The 18,042-nt window shown below is 43.4% G+C and overlaps 1 protein-coding gene across 11 annotated transcripts in view; it reads right to left on the reverse strand.

The window, feature by feature from the left end:
- The window catches only part of Fam193b (family with sequence similarity 193, member B), a 32,293-nt gene extending 17,392 nt beyond the window's left edge, over window positions 1-14,901 (reverse strand). For 3 of the 11 annotated variants that reach the window (XR_259726.1, XM_005376451.1, XM_005376449.1), the window contains exons 1-2: window positions 14,584-14,901; window positions 538-780 (exon numbers count right to left, since the gene is read on the reverse strand). Coding sequence is in view for 10 of the 11 variants with exons in the window: in XM_005376451.1 (XP_005376508.1) it covers window positions 538-780; window positions 14,584-14,793 (453 nt within the window). In the remaining variant the exon portion in view is untranslated. The other 8 variants (XM_013506571.1, XM_013506572.1, XM_013506562.1 and 5 more) reach the window with 8 other exon arrangements.
- Window positions 14,902-18,042: the final 3,141 nt, after the last annotated feature.

An 18,042-nucleotide genomic window follows, 5' to 3' on the forward strand; every position in this document is an offset into this window, starting at 1 on the left:
AAAGCCAACAAGAGTAAAGGTCTTTAAACTGGGAGTCCTGAAGCTGAATTGATTCTGGGTAAAAGAGGGCCTGGAGAAGAATGAGAAATGAAAGAAGTCTGGCCACTGACTCACGGAATGGCAGACTTGCATGGCTCCCACCTATTTTGGAGGCCTTCTGACAGAAAGACGCACATTTCAGACTCTCAAACTGACCTCTGCTTTCTGTATCATAAAGGTTATCTTTCAAAGTGCCAAGGAGTTGAAGGTATCAGGGTCACATGAGGGATCAGGATCATGATCTACTGTAACCTATGATCAGGCCTTCATCTTCTGTATGGACTATGCTGAGGCCAGAGTGCTGCCTGAAGACTGTTTCTCTTTCCCCCAAATTTGAATCTGCATCTGCAAGGCTGTCAATGTAGCCTAGAATCTTCTTAGCACCTGAGCATGGGAGGGTCCCAAGGAAGCCCCTGAAAAGACAGGGAATGAACAGCCTACCTTTCCTGGGGATGTGGCCACCCTGAATTCAGGGACCCCTTGTCAGTGGTTACGTACCGCCACTGCATGTTCTCGACCTGTCTGCCTTTCATCTTCCTCCATGCTCTTTCGGCAACTCTGGCAGACCCATAGAGGCATCTCGCCTAGGAGATTCTTGACGAGCTTTGGCATGAAGTCAGGGGGTAGCTTTTCACCCTGCAACACCAGTCCGTTTTGTGAAGGGCCTTCTTCCCAGCCTTTGCGTTCCCGGTGACATAGCAGGCAGCAAGTCTGTATAGACTGGCTGGAGGTGAGGGGGACCTGTCCAACAGACAGACACAGGGTTTCCCAGGAGGGGAAGGGCTCTCCTTAGAAATGATGCTAATAGTATTAGTAATGCCACTTATTACGTGCCAGGCACTGGGTTAGGCACTTTATAAACATAATTTAGTTTTAGTCCTTGTAACAGCTCTGCAAATGAGGTGTTATCATTCCCATTTTTTTCTTTTAGATGAACAGATCTCAGGATGTTAAATGAGTTGCCCAAGGTTACAGAGCTACTGAGTGGTTGAACCATGGCAAATGTGACTCCAAAGCTCATGCTCAGATGTCCTAATGCCCTGATATCCTGAATTTCATAGGTTTCCTAATGTCCCTTCTCTCTCTCACATGTCTAGGCGAGGCCACAATTCTTAGGCTGCTTCTGCAGCCTACAGATCAATCCCCATTTGGAAGGAAAGTATGCTTTCAATCCATGGAGAGTTTGGGAGGACATGTGGGTTTGTCTGGAGAGCTCCATAATTCCACTACGATTTCAGCAATGTTTTAGAGAAGGGGTCTGTTGAATTAGTCAGAAAGTATCCACTCAATTGAAAATTCTGTTAGTGGGAAGGTAAGGCATGCTCTGATGCTCTTTAGAGCCAAAGGATGGTAAAAAGAACCTGGATTTTGAGGGTCAGATGGACATATGTTCTAATCCCTGCCTGACTATATATGAGTGGAATGACCTTGAGCAAGTCATTTAACTTCTCTGAGCTCTGATTACTACCTACCTTGCAGAGTTGTTGTGAGGATGACTGTAAAAGCAGGTAAAGTGCCAAGCCCTATGCATGCCAACAGCATAGGCCCAATACACAGTCATTACTTGGTCTTTTTTTTTTTCTCTTTTAAAAGGACAACCTTGTTCTAGTAAGGCAAGTCTAAAGGTTTTCTTTCACACTGAAGGGTCCTGACTAGAAGATTAATTACATTTAATGGCCACATGCAATGACACATTCTTCTATCATGCAACTCTGTAGTCTCCTCCCACTCTGACACTAAGTGGCCGTGTCACTTTCTCTGGCCAATGGGATTTAGCAGACACACTGCCAGCTTGAGCTTCAACAGTGTGTATGCATTTCTCCCTGTTCTTTGCATGGCTGGGCTTGCTTGCTCTTGTGCCTCTGCCACGCCTTGAGGTTGTGATCAAGTTAGCTGCTGGAAATGTGAAAGTCGCTGCCAAAGATGTGAGATGTGTGCAGAAAATGGAGTCTTCCCAGCTAATATGCTAACTGATCAAGCCCAGGTGAGATCAACCCAGATTAGCAGAAACACTTAGTCAGGAAGTAGACTCAGAAGAAATAATAAATGGGTCCTGAGGTGGTTTGTTTAGCAACAATTTGTAACTGATCTACCTCCAAACTTACCCTCTTCCTACCAATGAAACAGATGCTGCCATCTTTCTCATGTGAAATTGCCTTCTTACAATGACTTGGCATCAGGGTATGCTTAAATCTGCAGTATTACAATCACACTGATTTGGGCCCTCAGTTTCTTGAAAAAGAAAGGAACCAAATAGTAGTACCAGGAATACAATGAAACATTTAAAAAGCACAAGGAATTTGGAATTGGGTATTAAATAAATTTTACAAGTAGATTTTATAAAAGACACTGCCTAAACAGACTGTGCCAAGGGAATATCTCAGGGAGCAAGGCAGATACTTAATGTTAACTGCAAAAGGAATCCATTGACAGTACTCATGAAAGAGTGGAAAGCTGATAGAGAAACTAAGGCAAATGAGGTCTTTTTGAGAACTGTACTAACTTTCTACAGTTGCAGGATGCTACAGTAACTCTAGGTAAAGGGGAGGCCAAAGTGCTAGTCTCTTTCCCTGTAATGATACAGACAATACCAAGGCAAAAACTAGGACAGGATTTTTTTGTTTGTTTTTTGAGAGTGTCTTGCTACGTACTTTAGGCTGGCTTTGAACTCACTATGTAGTCCAGGCTGGCCTTGAACTCACAGTGATTCTCTTGCCTCAGCCTCCCAAGTGCTGGGATTACAGATATGCGCTATCACGCCCAGCTAGGATGGGGATTTTACAGGAATTTTAAATAGTTTTATTTCACCTGGGTATTAGGTTCTAAAGTCAAAGTCATTATATAAGATAGAAATCTCATATGAGTAAAATTATTTTTGAAATTCTCTTTTTTTCTAGTGGTGCAGGGACTGACTCTAGGGCCTTGCACATTTGAAATTACTTAAATGGCCTATAAAGAAGTGACACACTGTATATGATTTTATAGATATGGCCAAAATTTCAAATGTATAAGGCAATGTACAAAAAATATATTCTTTTAAAAGCAAACCTATCTTCTTTATATTTTTCCTTCTGTACTGGAGATTGAATTCAAAGCTTTTTCACTGAGCTACATTCTCCACCCCCCCTTTTTTTTTTTAATTTTTAATTTTGAGACTGTTGCCCAGACTAGGGTCAGAGTTGTGATTTCCCTCTGGAATTACAGGTGTGTACTACCACTCCCCACCAAACATATAATTATTTTAAGTGTGCAACCAGTGTAATTGTACTTACTGCCAAAGTACTTGTGGAGGTTTCTGGGGTGCAGTGAAAACAACAGTGGCTTGGCATTAATCCTGGGCCACTATTACCAGCTGTATGATGCTGGACAAATTCTACTTACCTTCTATTTGCTCATCTATAAAATGGGATTAAGTCCTAATCTGAATGGTCAGCTGTGAGAATTAAATTCAATAAAGTACCTAGTCCAGTGCCACACAAAATACTTAGCTCAACATATGGGACTAATTATTAACTTGATAGAAGGAATGGGAACAATAGTCACTGTATTTTATAAGAATCTAAGAATCTCTTCCATGTGATGAATATAAAGTAACTAGTTAGACATTTTCATCTTTATTACATGAAGTCAATCCTTAAATTTGCAAAACTCTGCAAATTTATGTTTGCAAAGTTTGCAAACTCTTTCTTCATATCTTTGCTAGGTTTGAGAGGCATCTTCATGGCAATACAGCTGGCAGTTTGGGGAGTCAGTGTTTGGAATTACTACTGTATTTCTTACACAGAAAGGCCCATATCTCTCCATTCAGGAGAGAAATGTTTCCAATTTCAAGTGTGGAAAAATGCAAGACTGCATTCTTCAGGAATTACATGAAATGACCCCAGTTAATGGAAATAATATGACCCTTGAGCCAAAATCATACACAAAATAAATGAGTTAGCCATCAATGGAAATCACTTTATAAGCTATCTTCCCAGGTAAAGGAGGAAATACAGGGCCTGGAAAGCTAATTATATTCTAACTGAAGCAAAGATACCACCTGATTTGCATATAGTTCCCTAGGATTAAGTGAAATTAGAGATACAAAGCCCTTAGCTCAAGGGATCCAGGCAGTAGGTGCTCACTGCATTATCTAGGCCCCTTGGTTCTTTTATTCTTAATAAGTCTACACTTGAGACTTATCCATTGTTTTCTCCGGAGTTCAGCAAAGTTCTGTTTTTGGGTGCTGGCAGTTCTAAGGGACCAACCCTAAAGCTGACGTCTTGACTTTAGGTGCTGGTGCCTGCTTCTTGGTATAATGCACTATGAAGTTAGGAGCTTTTTTTTCAGACATTTTCATTTTTGCTTTAGCTGCCAGAGGGTGGTGAGATTCCTAAGCCCTGGAAATGTTATATTTGGTCAGTAATACCACTGTTCCTTCAAATTGTTGCTTTGGCAGAGAAAAGCTCTTAGTTCAGGGTTTTCTTTATAATCTCCTGCCATTTTCCAAATTCTGGCAATCATGACCCCTTTATGCTGGAACAGTCAGGCAACTTACACTTTCAATTTGCTTTCTCAAGTTGTACTTTTATCACCTGTTACTGTATTCCTACACAAAGAACATGGTCAGAGGAACTGACTGAGTGAAACATCCAACCATTTTTCTTCATTACAAAGGCTGATGAAACTGATTCTTAAAACCTAGCAGGCCTGGGCAATACCTAATTGTTCTTGCTCACTTTGGACTAATAAACTTTAGAGTCTATGATGGTACAGACCTAGCCTTAAGCAAAAGATGACGGAAGAGAAGAACAAAGTTCTAGCAGTTCTACTGATAGAACTGTTTAAAAGGCTCCAACAAAATTCAGCTTCATTCTCTGAATGAAACCAGAATCTCTGGAGAGACTGGGATTATTTACAGGGGATCCATGTTGCAACATGCATGTCCTGAGCAGTGAAGGAGCCAATGGAACTCATCTGGGCCACTGAAACCAGTATTTCTGCTCCCCAACTTGACCAGGCCTAACACTTTTCTGCTTTCGACTGAGAAGCACTAAATTAGTGTAATCTACTTCTTTTTTTGATAAGCAGACAAAATCAAAGGGAAAGACAATTTTCTTTCATGAAACCATATTTACTTTACAGAATGACTAACATACTCACTCTTGGCAGACATTTTCTCAAAAAGTGAACAAATGACAAAATGAACCCACCACTTCAAGGAAAACAACTGACAGTATTTGTAGGCCAATGATAAAATTAAAGCTTTCAACTAAAAATCGGAAGTTTGAGAAAACATACATCTATCAGCACAAGTTTGACAGCTTCTTAGGACTTTTATGAGGCAGTGATGACATTAACAAATGTTATCTTTTGGTATATTATAAAGTGAAACTGGTTTGGAATATCTGTAAAACTCAATGAATCTATTTTCCAAATAACCAAAGCAAGATGCTAAAGCATTATGCATTGGTAAAAGATCCATTCAAAGTGCCAGAGGGACAATGGATTTTACTGATTTTTGTCATTTAAAATGTAAATGATTTATCACAGAACAGTGTTTTAACAATATGCTGATTATTTAAATGGATTTTAATGTACATTAATATAAAAAACTTCATCAATACTGTCTCAGATTCCATTCTGGCAAGAATATTTACACTCATCTGGAGGGGTTACTAAAACATTCTGCCCCTTACAACCATATACAGTATATGGGTAAGGTAGGATTTTTTTCATATACTTCAATCAAAATAACATACTATAACAGTTGAAAACAGAGCATATATAAGATTCTAGCTTTATTATATTGAAGAAATTTGCAAAAACAAAACCATTCTAATTTGTTTTGGAAATAGCTGTTTAATAAATAATTGCTATTTATTAACAATTATTAACTAAATATTGTTAATCTCTTTATTTATTAAGGTGGTTCTGGAGATTTTGAGTGCATGGCTTTGCACATGCAAGGCACACACCACCAATGAGTTACATCTCCAGCACCCTACACTGAACTACATTCCCAGTCTTTTTTATTTTGAGACAGGGTTTCACTAAGTTGCCTAGGCTGGTCTCAAACTTGTGATCCTCCTTGCCTCCCGAGTAGCTAGGATTACTAGCCCTGGAAATGTTATATTTGGTCAGTAATACCACTGTTCCTTCCTGTACCACTTTGTATGGTTCCATGACAATCTCCAATGAATTAGTGACTAAAAAAAAAAAAAATTTTTTTTTTTGGCAGTACTGGGGATTGAACCTAGGACCTTCTCACTGAGCTACATTCCCCAGCCCTTTTAAAATTTTGAGGCAAGGCCAGGCGTGGTGGTACATGCCTATAATCTCAGCACTCGGGAGGCTGAGGCAGGAGGATCATTGCAAGTTTGAGACCAACCTGGGCTACAAAGTGAGCTCAAGGCCAGCCTGAAATACATAGCGAGACCCTGTCTCAAAAAGACCAAAAAAAAAAAAAAAATCTGGAAAATTTTGAGGCAAGGACTCATTAAGCTGCTCAACTGTTTGGGCTGAGCTCAAACTTCTGATCCTCCTGCCTCAGCAGAATGCTGGGATTAGAGGTGTGTGCCACTAATTCAGTTTAGTGACCAAATATTTTAAAACTTTCTCAACTTTAATACTTGGTAAATATCAATAGTTATTACCAACATAAACAAAAGCTCTGTGGGGTTCTCAATAATTTTTAGGAATGTATAAGGGGTCTCGAGACCAAACACTTTGAGAGCTGCTGATGCAAAGCCTTTAGGGGTGCCTGGCACACAATGAGCATATATTATGGAACAGTAACGATAGTTTGCCGCCTATCTGGATAGCTCTTCGGGGCATGACCCAATTTTCCACCTTAGCCTTTCTGTTCACAATTTGGGAAGTGTTGGGGAATAACACCACCAAAGCCTGCTCTGAAGCTGGATCAAATTTCTAGCAGTCAACCTGGTCTCATTCCTCCCATGGGTTTCTTTTGGTCTCAAGAGTTCATGTATGTTTGCACAGGGTTTCCCCAAGACACATGCTGTATCTAACCTGCTGCCCTGCAACAGGTTCCAAATTCTATTCTGAAATGGCCCATGAGAACACTCTCCTCCCAAGGCACCAAACTCCAAGAGCCTCCCAGTCATCAAGGCAGGCAGAAGACAACAATAGCAGCTAAAATTTCCTTTAAGATTCAGAGAAAATGATTAATCCCCAGCCTAGGAAAACTCATCAGGCCAGTTATTGTCACTCATTCTTCCATTCATCCACTCATTCTTTCACTCAACAAATGTTTCCCCAAGCTCATATTTTATGTCAACCACTGGATTAGGTGGGAAATTCCCTGGCAAATTCCTATCAAAGATCAATAAAATTTTTGCTAGACCAGACTAAGGAGAACTAATTCTTTTAGTGTTGCACCTCTCATACTGTGTCACAAATGTATTTTCTGTATGTGTGTGTCCCCCCCCCCGGTTGAATGTGAGCTCTTTGGAGCCAGGGAATAAATCTTGGTCATTTACATATGCCCAGGAACATAGGCCTGGCTTGGGCCCGGCACACAGCAGGCATTCATTGAATGAATGAATGCTTAAAGCCCTTCTGGCTCATGTCTTAGCTGCTCCACACAAAGGACAGAATTTAAAACATAGCCAAACCAACCCCTTTCCCAGCATGCTATGCTGAAGGCATAGCATGGCTATATCACCTGATCTTTTGATGAGAGGACAATCAGAGCTTACAATCTCAGTCCATTCCAATACTGGCAATTAAAGCTGTGGTCAGTTCTCAGGGAGCAGACTGCATCCCACTTTTACCCCCACTCTCACACGTAGGTTGTTCCTCTTCTAGGAGGTAGAATAGCCTGTTGGTAGAGAATCTTCTCTGACTGTACAAAATGAGTCGAGGACTGAGCAATGAGACTGTCTGACCCTACCGATTGTCTACCCCAATGAGGTTAACGCATCCATTAAACCTGCCTTCTGGGTGCAAGTAGCCATAGAAAGGCCCAAGCTGCTGCTTTACCGGATCCTCGGGCCAACTGCCACTCTCTACTCTAACCCCAGCACAGATTTTTCATAGGGGAAAGAGCATGAACTTTGGAGACACAGTTGTGAGTTCAAATCACAGTACTGCCATTTTCAGTATGATCTTGGAGAATCACTCAATTTCTTTGAGCCTCAGGTTCCTCAATTTATGAAATGGGAAGAACACCATACTTCACAGAGTTGTGAGGACAGAAGGAAATAAATTATGTAAAGTACCTGGCCTGGGCCTGGCACACAGTAGGTGCTCAATACCCGTTAGTTTCTTTCCTCTTCTGCCCTGGAAGAAATGACAGGGAAACTTACTAAGTGAGACTTGCCCCAAACCAAATTTATTACTCGAAGCACAGGACAGAGGACAAGAAAAGTGACCTTCAAGGCCTCTGAACCTGAATTCATGTTATTTAACATAACTCTAATTTCCTAATAAGAACCTTCAGTGTTTGCAACCCCTCTGGCCCCTCGTTTCTGCCTTGGTTTTCCCACATCACTTTTCAAAGTGGAGAGTCTACTCATTTCAGAATGGAGGAAATCACAAGGAGTCAAGAGTCTTGGGTAGGGAATAAAGGGAAGATGGTTTATGGGATTGTACCATGTTCTGGTCCAGAATGCATGAGCATGTAGCTATTCAGCAGGAAGCCACCTAGTGTCTAAAGGATGAAGGTGGCAGTATGGGCACAGAACTGAATGGCAAATACAGACCCTTCCCAGGACACAAGTATGCCTCTCCTCAGTCCTTTTCTGCCTCTGCCCATCCTGCCACAAAAAAAAATCATTAAAACATTCCTTTCCCCAAACACATAATGCAATCACACCTTCATGCCTGCTATTCCCTCTGCCTCTTCCTTCTCTTCTTGCGAGGCTCAGTTTGGGTGTTACATCTTCCTAAGTCCACAGGCAGAATAAATTGGGCTTTGCCCTGGGATGCCCTAACACTTTTTTTATATCTCTCTACAATAGAGCTGATTGCATATATTGTAGTAGTTGAAATCTGTCTTCACAATGCTATGAACTTTTCAAGGGCAGAGCCTGTGCCCCAAGAGTTACTGTATTCCAATCTTTCAGCAGAGGCCACAGCATATGGTAGGCAAGGGCAAGCATTCTGACAGGCAACTGAATGTCATTAATAGGGCAATAACTGGAAGAAATGGGGGGAGGATTCTTTATTTTTTTTAAACCAAAATTGTTTCTGATTTTGCTTATGGAAAAGCTTCTCCTTAGGCACCCCGATTATTTGAACAAAACTCTAGGCCCCCTCAATTCAGCAGTTCCTAGATCCAGCCACACTCAGAATCACCTGGTGCAATCCAACAATGGATTCTTGGGCTCCAGCCTACAGACTGGTTCTGTAGGTCTGGGATAGGGTCCAGCAAAGCACAGGTAAACTGATGATTAGTTAGGCTGGCTCACGGGAACAGTGGAACCAAGCAATAGTAGCTGCCTCTCCCACTGCAAATTAATTCTTCACACGCTATCAGAGGGAATTTACTGAGGCACAGCATGTGCACCTTCCTACTGAAAACCTTTCATTGATTCCTCACTGCCTCAACCATTTGGTGTGGTGAAACAAGAGCCCTGATAACTGCATCCTGATCTCTCCTCTCTAAAAATGAGTTGGGCAGTGCTCACCTATGGTTCTTTATAAAATGCTTTCTTTCTTTAGACATCTTTCTTCCATCTTGCTTTTTGGAGAACTTCTGCCCAACCTGGAAGACTAGGTTCCGAGAGCGTTCTTTGACTTAACTTCCTCAAGGTTTCATATCTTGGGCATCCTCACCACCAACCACCTATAATAATCAGAGCTATAGCTTGTGCTAAGTATTTAACAGGCAATACTTGCTGGGCCCTAACATTAACCGAGTGAGCTATCATTTTATACACAAAAAACCAAGAGGATGAAACACTTTAAAGGCCACTTACTAGGATGTAGGATTGGAACCTTTACTCACAGAAAGCCAACACTATAGTTTCTACTAGCATTACTGCAATTATGATACACATTCTCTAGACCATGAGCTCCTTGTAGGCAGGAACCATGTCACATTAACTTCTGCTTTTGCAGCTAGATCAGGGTCTGGCACAGAACAAGGGTTGGTGTTTATAGAATGCCAGGCAAGTGTGCTATGGCTGACCTAAATGAATGGATGATGCAAGCCTGTCCCAGTAAAAGGGTAGGGCAGATAAAAAAGTAGTAGAAACCTTTTTTTAAATTTTTGTTTATTTGTTTATTTTTAGACAGAGCCTTGGTATGTTGCCCTGCCTGGTCTCACATTCTTGGCTCAAGTGAGTCTCCTGCCTCAGCCTCCTGAATACTGGGATTTCAGGTGTGTACTATCATGCCTAGTTGAAAACTAACTTTTTAATTATAATTTAGTTTAACAGCTATGTATTAAGCACATAAAGATCATGTACGACATAAGACAAATTTAAACAGTCCTTACTTTCCAAAATTCTAAGTGTAGTAAACAAAGGTATTATGATCTTAATCATCCATCTGATATCAGACATTAAGCTTGTAGCTCTAGGACATTTCAAGGAAATTAAAAATTTAAAACCCTGAGTGGGTAGGTCTTTATCTTCAAAGGCTGTTGGCATTGTTATACAGCAAGTCGCTACTGGCTTACAAACAAGAACAATAGGTGGCAAGGCTGTCCCCTTAGTGTCACTTCCTCCTACTGGCTATGGAAGTGATGTGGGCATGGTCTCTAAGTGAGAGGTCATTGAGGACAGGAACTATCTCATCCTTCTGTGGACCCTAAATAAAAGCCCAGTAAAGGTTATTTTGAAACTTGCTGAGTAAATTAAACATAATAATAATGAGATAGTTTTAATAAAGATACAGACTGATCATCTGCTCCAAATCCTCAAGGGAGCAGGTTTACACTGAGCATTGGGAGAACTGCATCTCCTGAGTTCTTTTAAACTAAATTGTGCAGAGTCCCAGAGGGCACCATAGAAAGATCAGAGGTAGAGGGGAATAGGAGGTGGGGAAGGGTAGGATGAGCTCATCTCTCCCACCCTCAACTGCTGGTTTACATTCTAGCAAGTCTCCTGGGAGCTGTGTACGCACTTGGATTATCAACTGAGTTATCCAAGAGAGCTCAATGACAGCTTGCAGAGCTAGCAGGTGAGGACACTCAGGTTTTGTCTAGCTACCTGGTCAGCTCCTGCCATTTGGAGGAGCTTCCATGTGCTAGGTATTGTGCAAGTTGCTTCACATTCTCTTGTTGATGAGGCTCAAAGGGGAAGAAAGGGACTCAGTGTTTCAAAGCAGAGGCAGAGCTGGGAGTTCAACTCGTCAGTAAACACCATTCCACTATTCCCTACTGCCTCCCTCCAACTGCTTTTAAGGTTTATGTTTTTTTCTTCTTCTTTAAGGTCCTGCATTAAGACGTGTACAGGTTAGGCAAATAAGTGTAGGAGCCTAATGAGAACCACAAAGGCCTAAAGTGTACACGGTACCTAAAAAAAAGGGGCAGGTGTTACTCAGGATTAGTACTTTGTGAGGAAATGAACCTGGTGTCACCAGATTTTTAGATTACTATTTTTTTTTTTTTTTTTTCCGGTACCGGGAATTAAACTCATGACCTCGCGCTTGCCAGGCAGGCGCTGTGCCACTGAGCTAAATCCCCAGCCCCCCAGATCTTTAGATTAAAGAGGCAAAAACCTAGTTTTGTAAGAAAACTTTTGATTTTTAAAATACAGGTCACATTAAGATAAAAGCTGAAATAAAACATGTAAATTATGTGAATTGAGACCTTAGAACAAGTCTGTGGAATGGATAAAAATAGTCTTTTTTTTTTCCTGTTCTGAAGACAGGGTCTTGCTATGTAGTCCAGGCTGGCATTGAACTCAAGATCTTCCTGCCTCAGCCTTCTGAGTTCCAGGTTTACAGGTGTGCATTACCGTACTACATTCAGCCTGAACCAGTGTGCTTTGCTGCCTTTGGATTCCGGCCTACATGTGACATTGAGCTCCACTTTCCTTACCTACTCTGTACCTGTAAGATGGGAGTGAGTTGGGACAGGAGTAGAAGATCCTCACAAAAGGAATGCCAGTGGGCAGAGTAATGACTAACCCTACCCTGTAACCAGGTACTTTCATAAAGGCACAAAAGTCTGCTTCTTGAATCCAGACCCCACTCACCCTCCTGAGCAAAAAAGTAGGGGCACAATCAGAATACTCTGTCTATTTTGTCTATGTGGTTGTTAAAATTCCCCCAAAGTGCCAGGTGTGGTGGCACATGCCTATAGCCTCAGCACCTGGGAGGCTGAGGCAGGAGGATCAATGTGAGCCTGGGCTACATAGTAAGCTCAAAGCTAGCCTGAACTACATGGTGAGACACTGTCCACCCCTTCCCATTCCCCAAAATATAAAAGGGTGACTTTTTTTTTTGGCCTGATACCTATAGTGGGACTCATTTTTGCAAATACTTAATTTCTGTGGGTTTCTGTTTCGCTCTGAAAAACAGCATAATACTTATATCTTTCAGTTTGTTCATTACCATTATTAATCATCAGGGGTATGATGGTGACTGGCATGTTTCTTGTACTCTCAGAATTTATATATAAATGCAGACAGATAATCATATCAGAAGTTAATGCATCATATTTCTGCTACACACAGAAGAGAAATAGAAGGGGAGAGAGAAGATTAGAAGGTATGTCAAGTGCCTGGTATGATTAAATGCATGAACAAGCAGTGGAATAGATAAGTGGAGTATGGAACTAGATATCAGAGGAGTTAAAGAAGCTTATAGCTCTTGGGAAAGTTGAATCAATAAAAACAAATAGTTAAGTCATCATCTAAGCTTTCTGGCACCTCTATGTGCCAGGGACCCTAAAGTATAGTCTGACCTGAATGGGAGGGAGAGGATGACAGCTGCCTGGCTCTCCCTTTTCCCACCCTCCCAGGTGTATATAACAGCACTGCCAAGGGCCAGAATAGGTTAGAGGGGCAAGTAGCCTTAGGGATGGAAGCCAGACCCAGCAGGGATGGGGTCCAGCCTGGAGAATTCCCTCTAGAACCAGTGCCAACTCAGGGTAGGAGTGGTTGTGAAGATAGGACTTCTGAAACTTCATAAGTGATGACATTTTTATTAATTAAAAAACTTCTCATTGTCATTTGAGACACAAAGGAAACCAGCATCAAAACTGGGTTATGATAAGCACAGATTCCGGGCTGATTAATTCTCTTTCATTCACCTAGTTAGTTATTTCTACTCTGGGTTGGCAAGGTCCTGGGCAAGGTTTGGAGGATCAGATAGATGACACAGGCTGGGACCCTGTGGAGTGCACAGTCCAGTGTGGGGAACAGACACATCAACACAACATTTCATCACAGAATGGGGAGTGCTACCAGAGGGAAGCACAGAGGGCTGTGGGCACAGGGGGGCACCTGACGCAACTGGGGAGGTCAAGGAAGGCTTTCCGGAAATGGTACCCCAAATGGCATCCCCACTCACATGCACAATTCCAGAGATTCTACTAGAAGGCTGTCAAGAGCCATGCCTTCTGGCTGCACCAGCCTCCCAGAGTCCCCTGCTGCCCGATGCAGTGTCTGCAGAGCCAAACGCATCTTCCGCCACGCCTCATCCTCATCCGGCGCTGCATCCGACCCTCCAAGACTCCTGCAGGGGCCTGCCTTCCTTGGCAGGCCCAGCCAAAAGACCAACTCAAAACTCTATTGTCAGAGCAAGCTTAGGGTGAGCCACCCAGCCCCGGGTGCCAGAACCCTCCCAGAACAACTGTGGCCCATGCCACCCCCACTTCTCAGTGAACACTGGCAGGGTACCTCCTATTATCTCCTTTGCTCAAAATAAAGTGACCGTCTTCCAGGTGGTAAGCTGGAAGCTTTCGAAAATCCTCCTACTGCTCACTCTCAGCAGGATTCGCCAAACCTGGGATCTGAGGGGGGAACTGGGGAGCCGCCTCGTGGGACTGTAGAGAAAGGGCAAATTTTGCTGGGTTTCCGCCTTAGTGCAGAAACCCCACCAAATAGTCTTCCGGGCAGCCTGGCTATCTGCTCCAACTGCTCCGTTAGGGAGGGAGGAGGCCCCAGGAGACAGATCAGGGGGCACAGCTGCCGAGGGGCAAGGGCTGTAGGAAGCGCAGGAACCGCTCCCAGGGGGGGAGGCAAGAGGCTGAAGTCTTGCAGGTTCTAGCGCCCAAGGAAGTGGCTTTGGGGAGAAGGGGCAGGTGGGCCCAGGGGGAGGTGGCGGACAGAGCGCTGAGCTGTGGCCACAGGACCAGAGCCCAGTCTCAGTGTGGGTGTATGGCCAGAACCTTCAGCTTGGGCCAGGTTTGGAGGCGGCGAGGAAGCGGGGCAGCTGCAGCCTGGTCACAGGAGGACCGGCCGAACCTTGGCTTTGGTCAGAGGGGTCCAGCCTCCACTCCCGCTCTGGGGGAGAAAGCCTTGGCCCCGGACTCGGGAAGAAGGCTCCAGCCCCAGCCCCACAGGACGGTCCATGCCCAACCCCGCCCCGCTCCAGCTCAGAGGAGATGAAAGCGCCCGACCAGCAAGTCGCCTCGCTCGCTCCTACCTGCGGGCCGGGCACCAGCTTGGGTTCATCTTCTTCCTTGGGGCCGTCGCGGTCGGGCTCCACCGGCGCCTCCTGGGGCCCTGGACCCACTCCCGCTTCCAAGCTTGGCGGCGGCGGGGGCTCAGGCGCCTGGGGCTTCTGCAGCCCCGCGGCCCGTGCCCGTTCGCGCCGGCCCGCGCCGCCGCTCGGCCTGCTCCGCCTCCGAGTCATGCTGCCACTCGCGCCGCTCCCTCGCTCCACTCGCTCCACTCGCGCCGCCGCCGCCGCAGCTCCCCACACAGGACAACAGCCAATATGGCGGCGCCCGGCTCCCCCTCCGCCCGCTGCCAGCAGGTCAGAGGGCATGAGGAGTCCGCGCCGCCGCACTAGCTCCCGAAGCCGCTTCTGCCATTTTTAATAAGGTTATAGCCCTCAGTTCTGTGAGAGAAAAGCCGGGCAGGGAGACGCCCTCCTCCACGCTCTCACAGGTCTGAAGAGATGTGACCTAGTGCAGAAATACTGTGGTAGTCGCGGTGCGCGGGTCTAGGGTCTTAATAGTTGTCTGTAAAATGGCTGAATGAATTAATTTCTGCTATAGTACTTTCACACTCCTGGCCTGACTCCTCCCAACAGCACCTCAAGGCAGGTATGGATCATTTCCATTAAAAAAAAGTCTATAAAAGGCCTACGACCAAGGGATCATCTAGGTCTGTGATGGCGAACCTTTTAGAGCGTTCAATGATAACAAACAGCTGCTGTGGCACGCGTGCCATAAATTAGCACTACTGGTAGGTTTTTGTTACCTGTAGTTCAGTGAGAGACCAGCCTTCTGTGTTCTACTAGTAGATTTTTGTTACCTGTGGCTCAGTGAGAGACCAGCCTTTTGTGCTTCAGATCGCCGAACCCACACCCAGCTCCTTTACCCCGAACCTGATGAGGAAGCTGGAGAGTTTCACACCTTCAGAACTGTTGTCAGAGCAAGCTTAAGGCCAACCACAGCCTTAGGTGCCAGAACCCTCCCAGAGCAGCTGTGGCCCATGCCACACACCCCCCCCCCCCATTAAATACACAGTTGCAACATGTATGATAAATGACTGGGGCACATCCTAGGTCAGCGTTTCCAAAAAAGTAGTATGTGCGGGAGAGGATTCTGAAGGATATACAAAGGAGCATTTACAACTTTTAGTCTTTAAACATTTAATTGTTAAAACTGGACTTTTCCTCCCCATATTTTGTATTTTATTTTATTTTATTTTATTTTATTTTTTTGGTTTTTCTCCGGTACCGGGAACCGAACTCACGACCTTTTGTGAGTATTTTAATATATGTACATTGTACGAAGTTTTAAAAAAGTTTTGAGTGCTGCATGTCTCATGCCTGAGTTAGTGGTACTCTGAAACTTTACAGTGATTATATGTAGAGTTGCTATAGATATCACCAGCAAAGACATAATCCTGACACTGGCTTCCCAAAGAGCTATATAATCTTGGTGCTTTAGTTACTAGGAATACAAATCAAAAATAGTATTTCTTCTCCTCACAGGGATTAATGCCACTATCAAAGATTTCTTTGATATCACTATTACTTCTTCAATCTGGCCAAAGAAAAAGACAGGTGGTCTTAAAGAATGACAGAGCCAGAGTGTCTTAGTTACCTCTTGTTGCTGAGACACAAGACTCTGACATCCACAAATTAAAAGTGGAATGGTTTATTTTGGCTGAGAGTTTGTAGCGGTTTCAGTCCATAGTCAGCTGGCTGCAAGGCAGGGCTGTATGACGGAGGGGCAAGGCAGAAGAGAAAAGAGTCCATGGCCGGGCAGGCAGAAAGTAGCAGCAGCCAAGCAGCAAGCAGTGAGTTTGCCTTTCCTTTTTATCCTATGCATGCTATAAGGCTTTTAGGTGGTAACACCCACATCTATGGTATGGCTTCTGTTTTCAGTAAATCCATTCAGCCATACCCAAAACTAAGATAATTCCATTCAGTGGTCTAATTTAGTACCATACAACCTTAATCCCAGTGTCACACACTCTAGGTATAGCCAGCACCAAAAAGCCCCACCTATGAGAACATGAGGCTTTTGTGGGGACATCTAGATACAAGCAATAACACAGTGCCAAAGATGTAGCTCAGTGATAGGGCTCTTGCCTAGCATGCTGGAAGCTCTAGATTCAATCCTCAGCCCTGAAATAAAATAAAATAACCATTATGATAAACTTTAAGCTTGCTCTGGTAAGAACTCCAGTTGCGGGCAATTTTTGGAGCAGATTGGCAGTTACTGATTCCCAACAGTCAATCAGAGGTCTAGTAGGTGCTTATTCTCTTCTATAAGTCCCCTTTTATCCTCAGGAGATACACCTCAAACCACCAATGGATGCCTGAAACCACAGATACATGGCTGTATATGTTTGTACATATGTATGTATGTATATATATATATATATACACATACTTTTAAAATATATACATATGTATGATAAAGTTTAATTTGTAGATTAGGCACAATAAGAAAACAACAATAACTGGTAATAGTATAGTTTCCGCAGTATATATTAATAAAATTGCCAGCATCACTATTCCTATGCTTTGGGGCCATTATTAAGTAAAATAAGAAGTACTTGACTATAAGCACTGTGATACCATTATGCTCACGTTGGCAGCACATATACTAAAATCTGATAACCAAGATAGGTACTAAGTGACTAATAGGTAGTGTGTAGACAAAGGGCTGATTCACATCCTGGGCAAAACAGAGAGGGATGGTGTGAAATTTCATCATACTACTTAGCTGCTCATAATTTAAAATTTTATTTTTTATTTCTGGAGTTTTCCATTTAACATTTCTGGATCACAGTTGACCTCAGGTAACCGACTCTGTGGGAAGTGAAACTGCTGAAGGGGACTACTGTTCCAAACATGGACAATAGTTTGTATTCATTTAGCAAAGGCAGCAGTCAACCTTTACTAACTTGTTTCTGGGCTATGTCTTCTCCAGACACACCTGGTTCGTAGGATTGTGGGAATCACCATTCCAATGGATATCAGGCCAATAAGCCTTGATGATGTCACCCTGATGGATTTGAGAGCAGGAAGGAACAGACACCCTAGATGATTTGATAAGGCATGATATATGTACCAGAAGATGGATAATAAATCCCACAAATACATAGGGGCCTGTCTAGTCAATGTACCATGTAGGGGTCTGGGAATATTGGTCCATTTTCTAATAATGTAATTAAATGCCTGAGATTGGGTATCTTATAAAGAAAAGAAGTTAATTTAAGTCAGAGTTCTAGAGGTTAAAGGGCATAATGCCAGCATCAGCATGGTTCTAGTGATCTCTCCTTCACAGTGGGTGGTACCACAATAGTGAGGGTGCAAGGAAGATGTAGAGATCACATGACAAGATAGGAAACCAGAGTGGAGAGGCCAGTATTTGTAAAATTTGTAAAATTTTTACTTTATTTTTTAATGTAAAAGAAC

The sequence above is a fragment of the Chinchilla lanigera genome, unplaced genomic scaffold, assembly GCF_000276665.1.
Source record: "Chinchilla lanigera isolate Chin_1 unplaced genomic scaffold, ChiLan1.0 scaffold00007, whole genome shotgun sequence".
NCBI classification, from domain to species: Eukaryota; Metazoa; Chordata; class Mammalia; order Rodentia; family Chinchillidae; genus Chinchilla; species Chinchilla lanigera.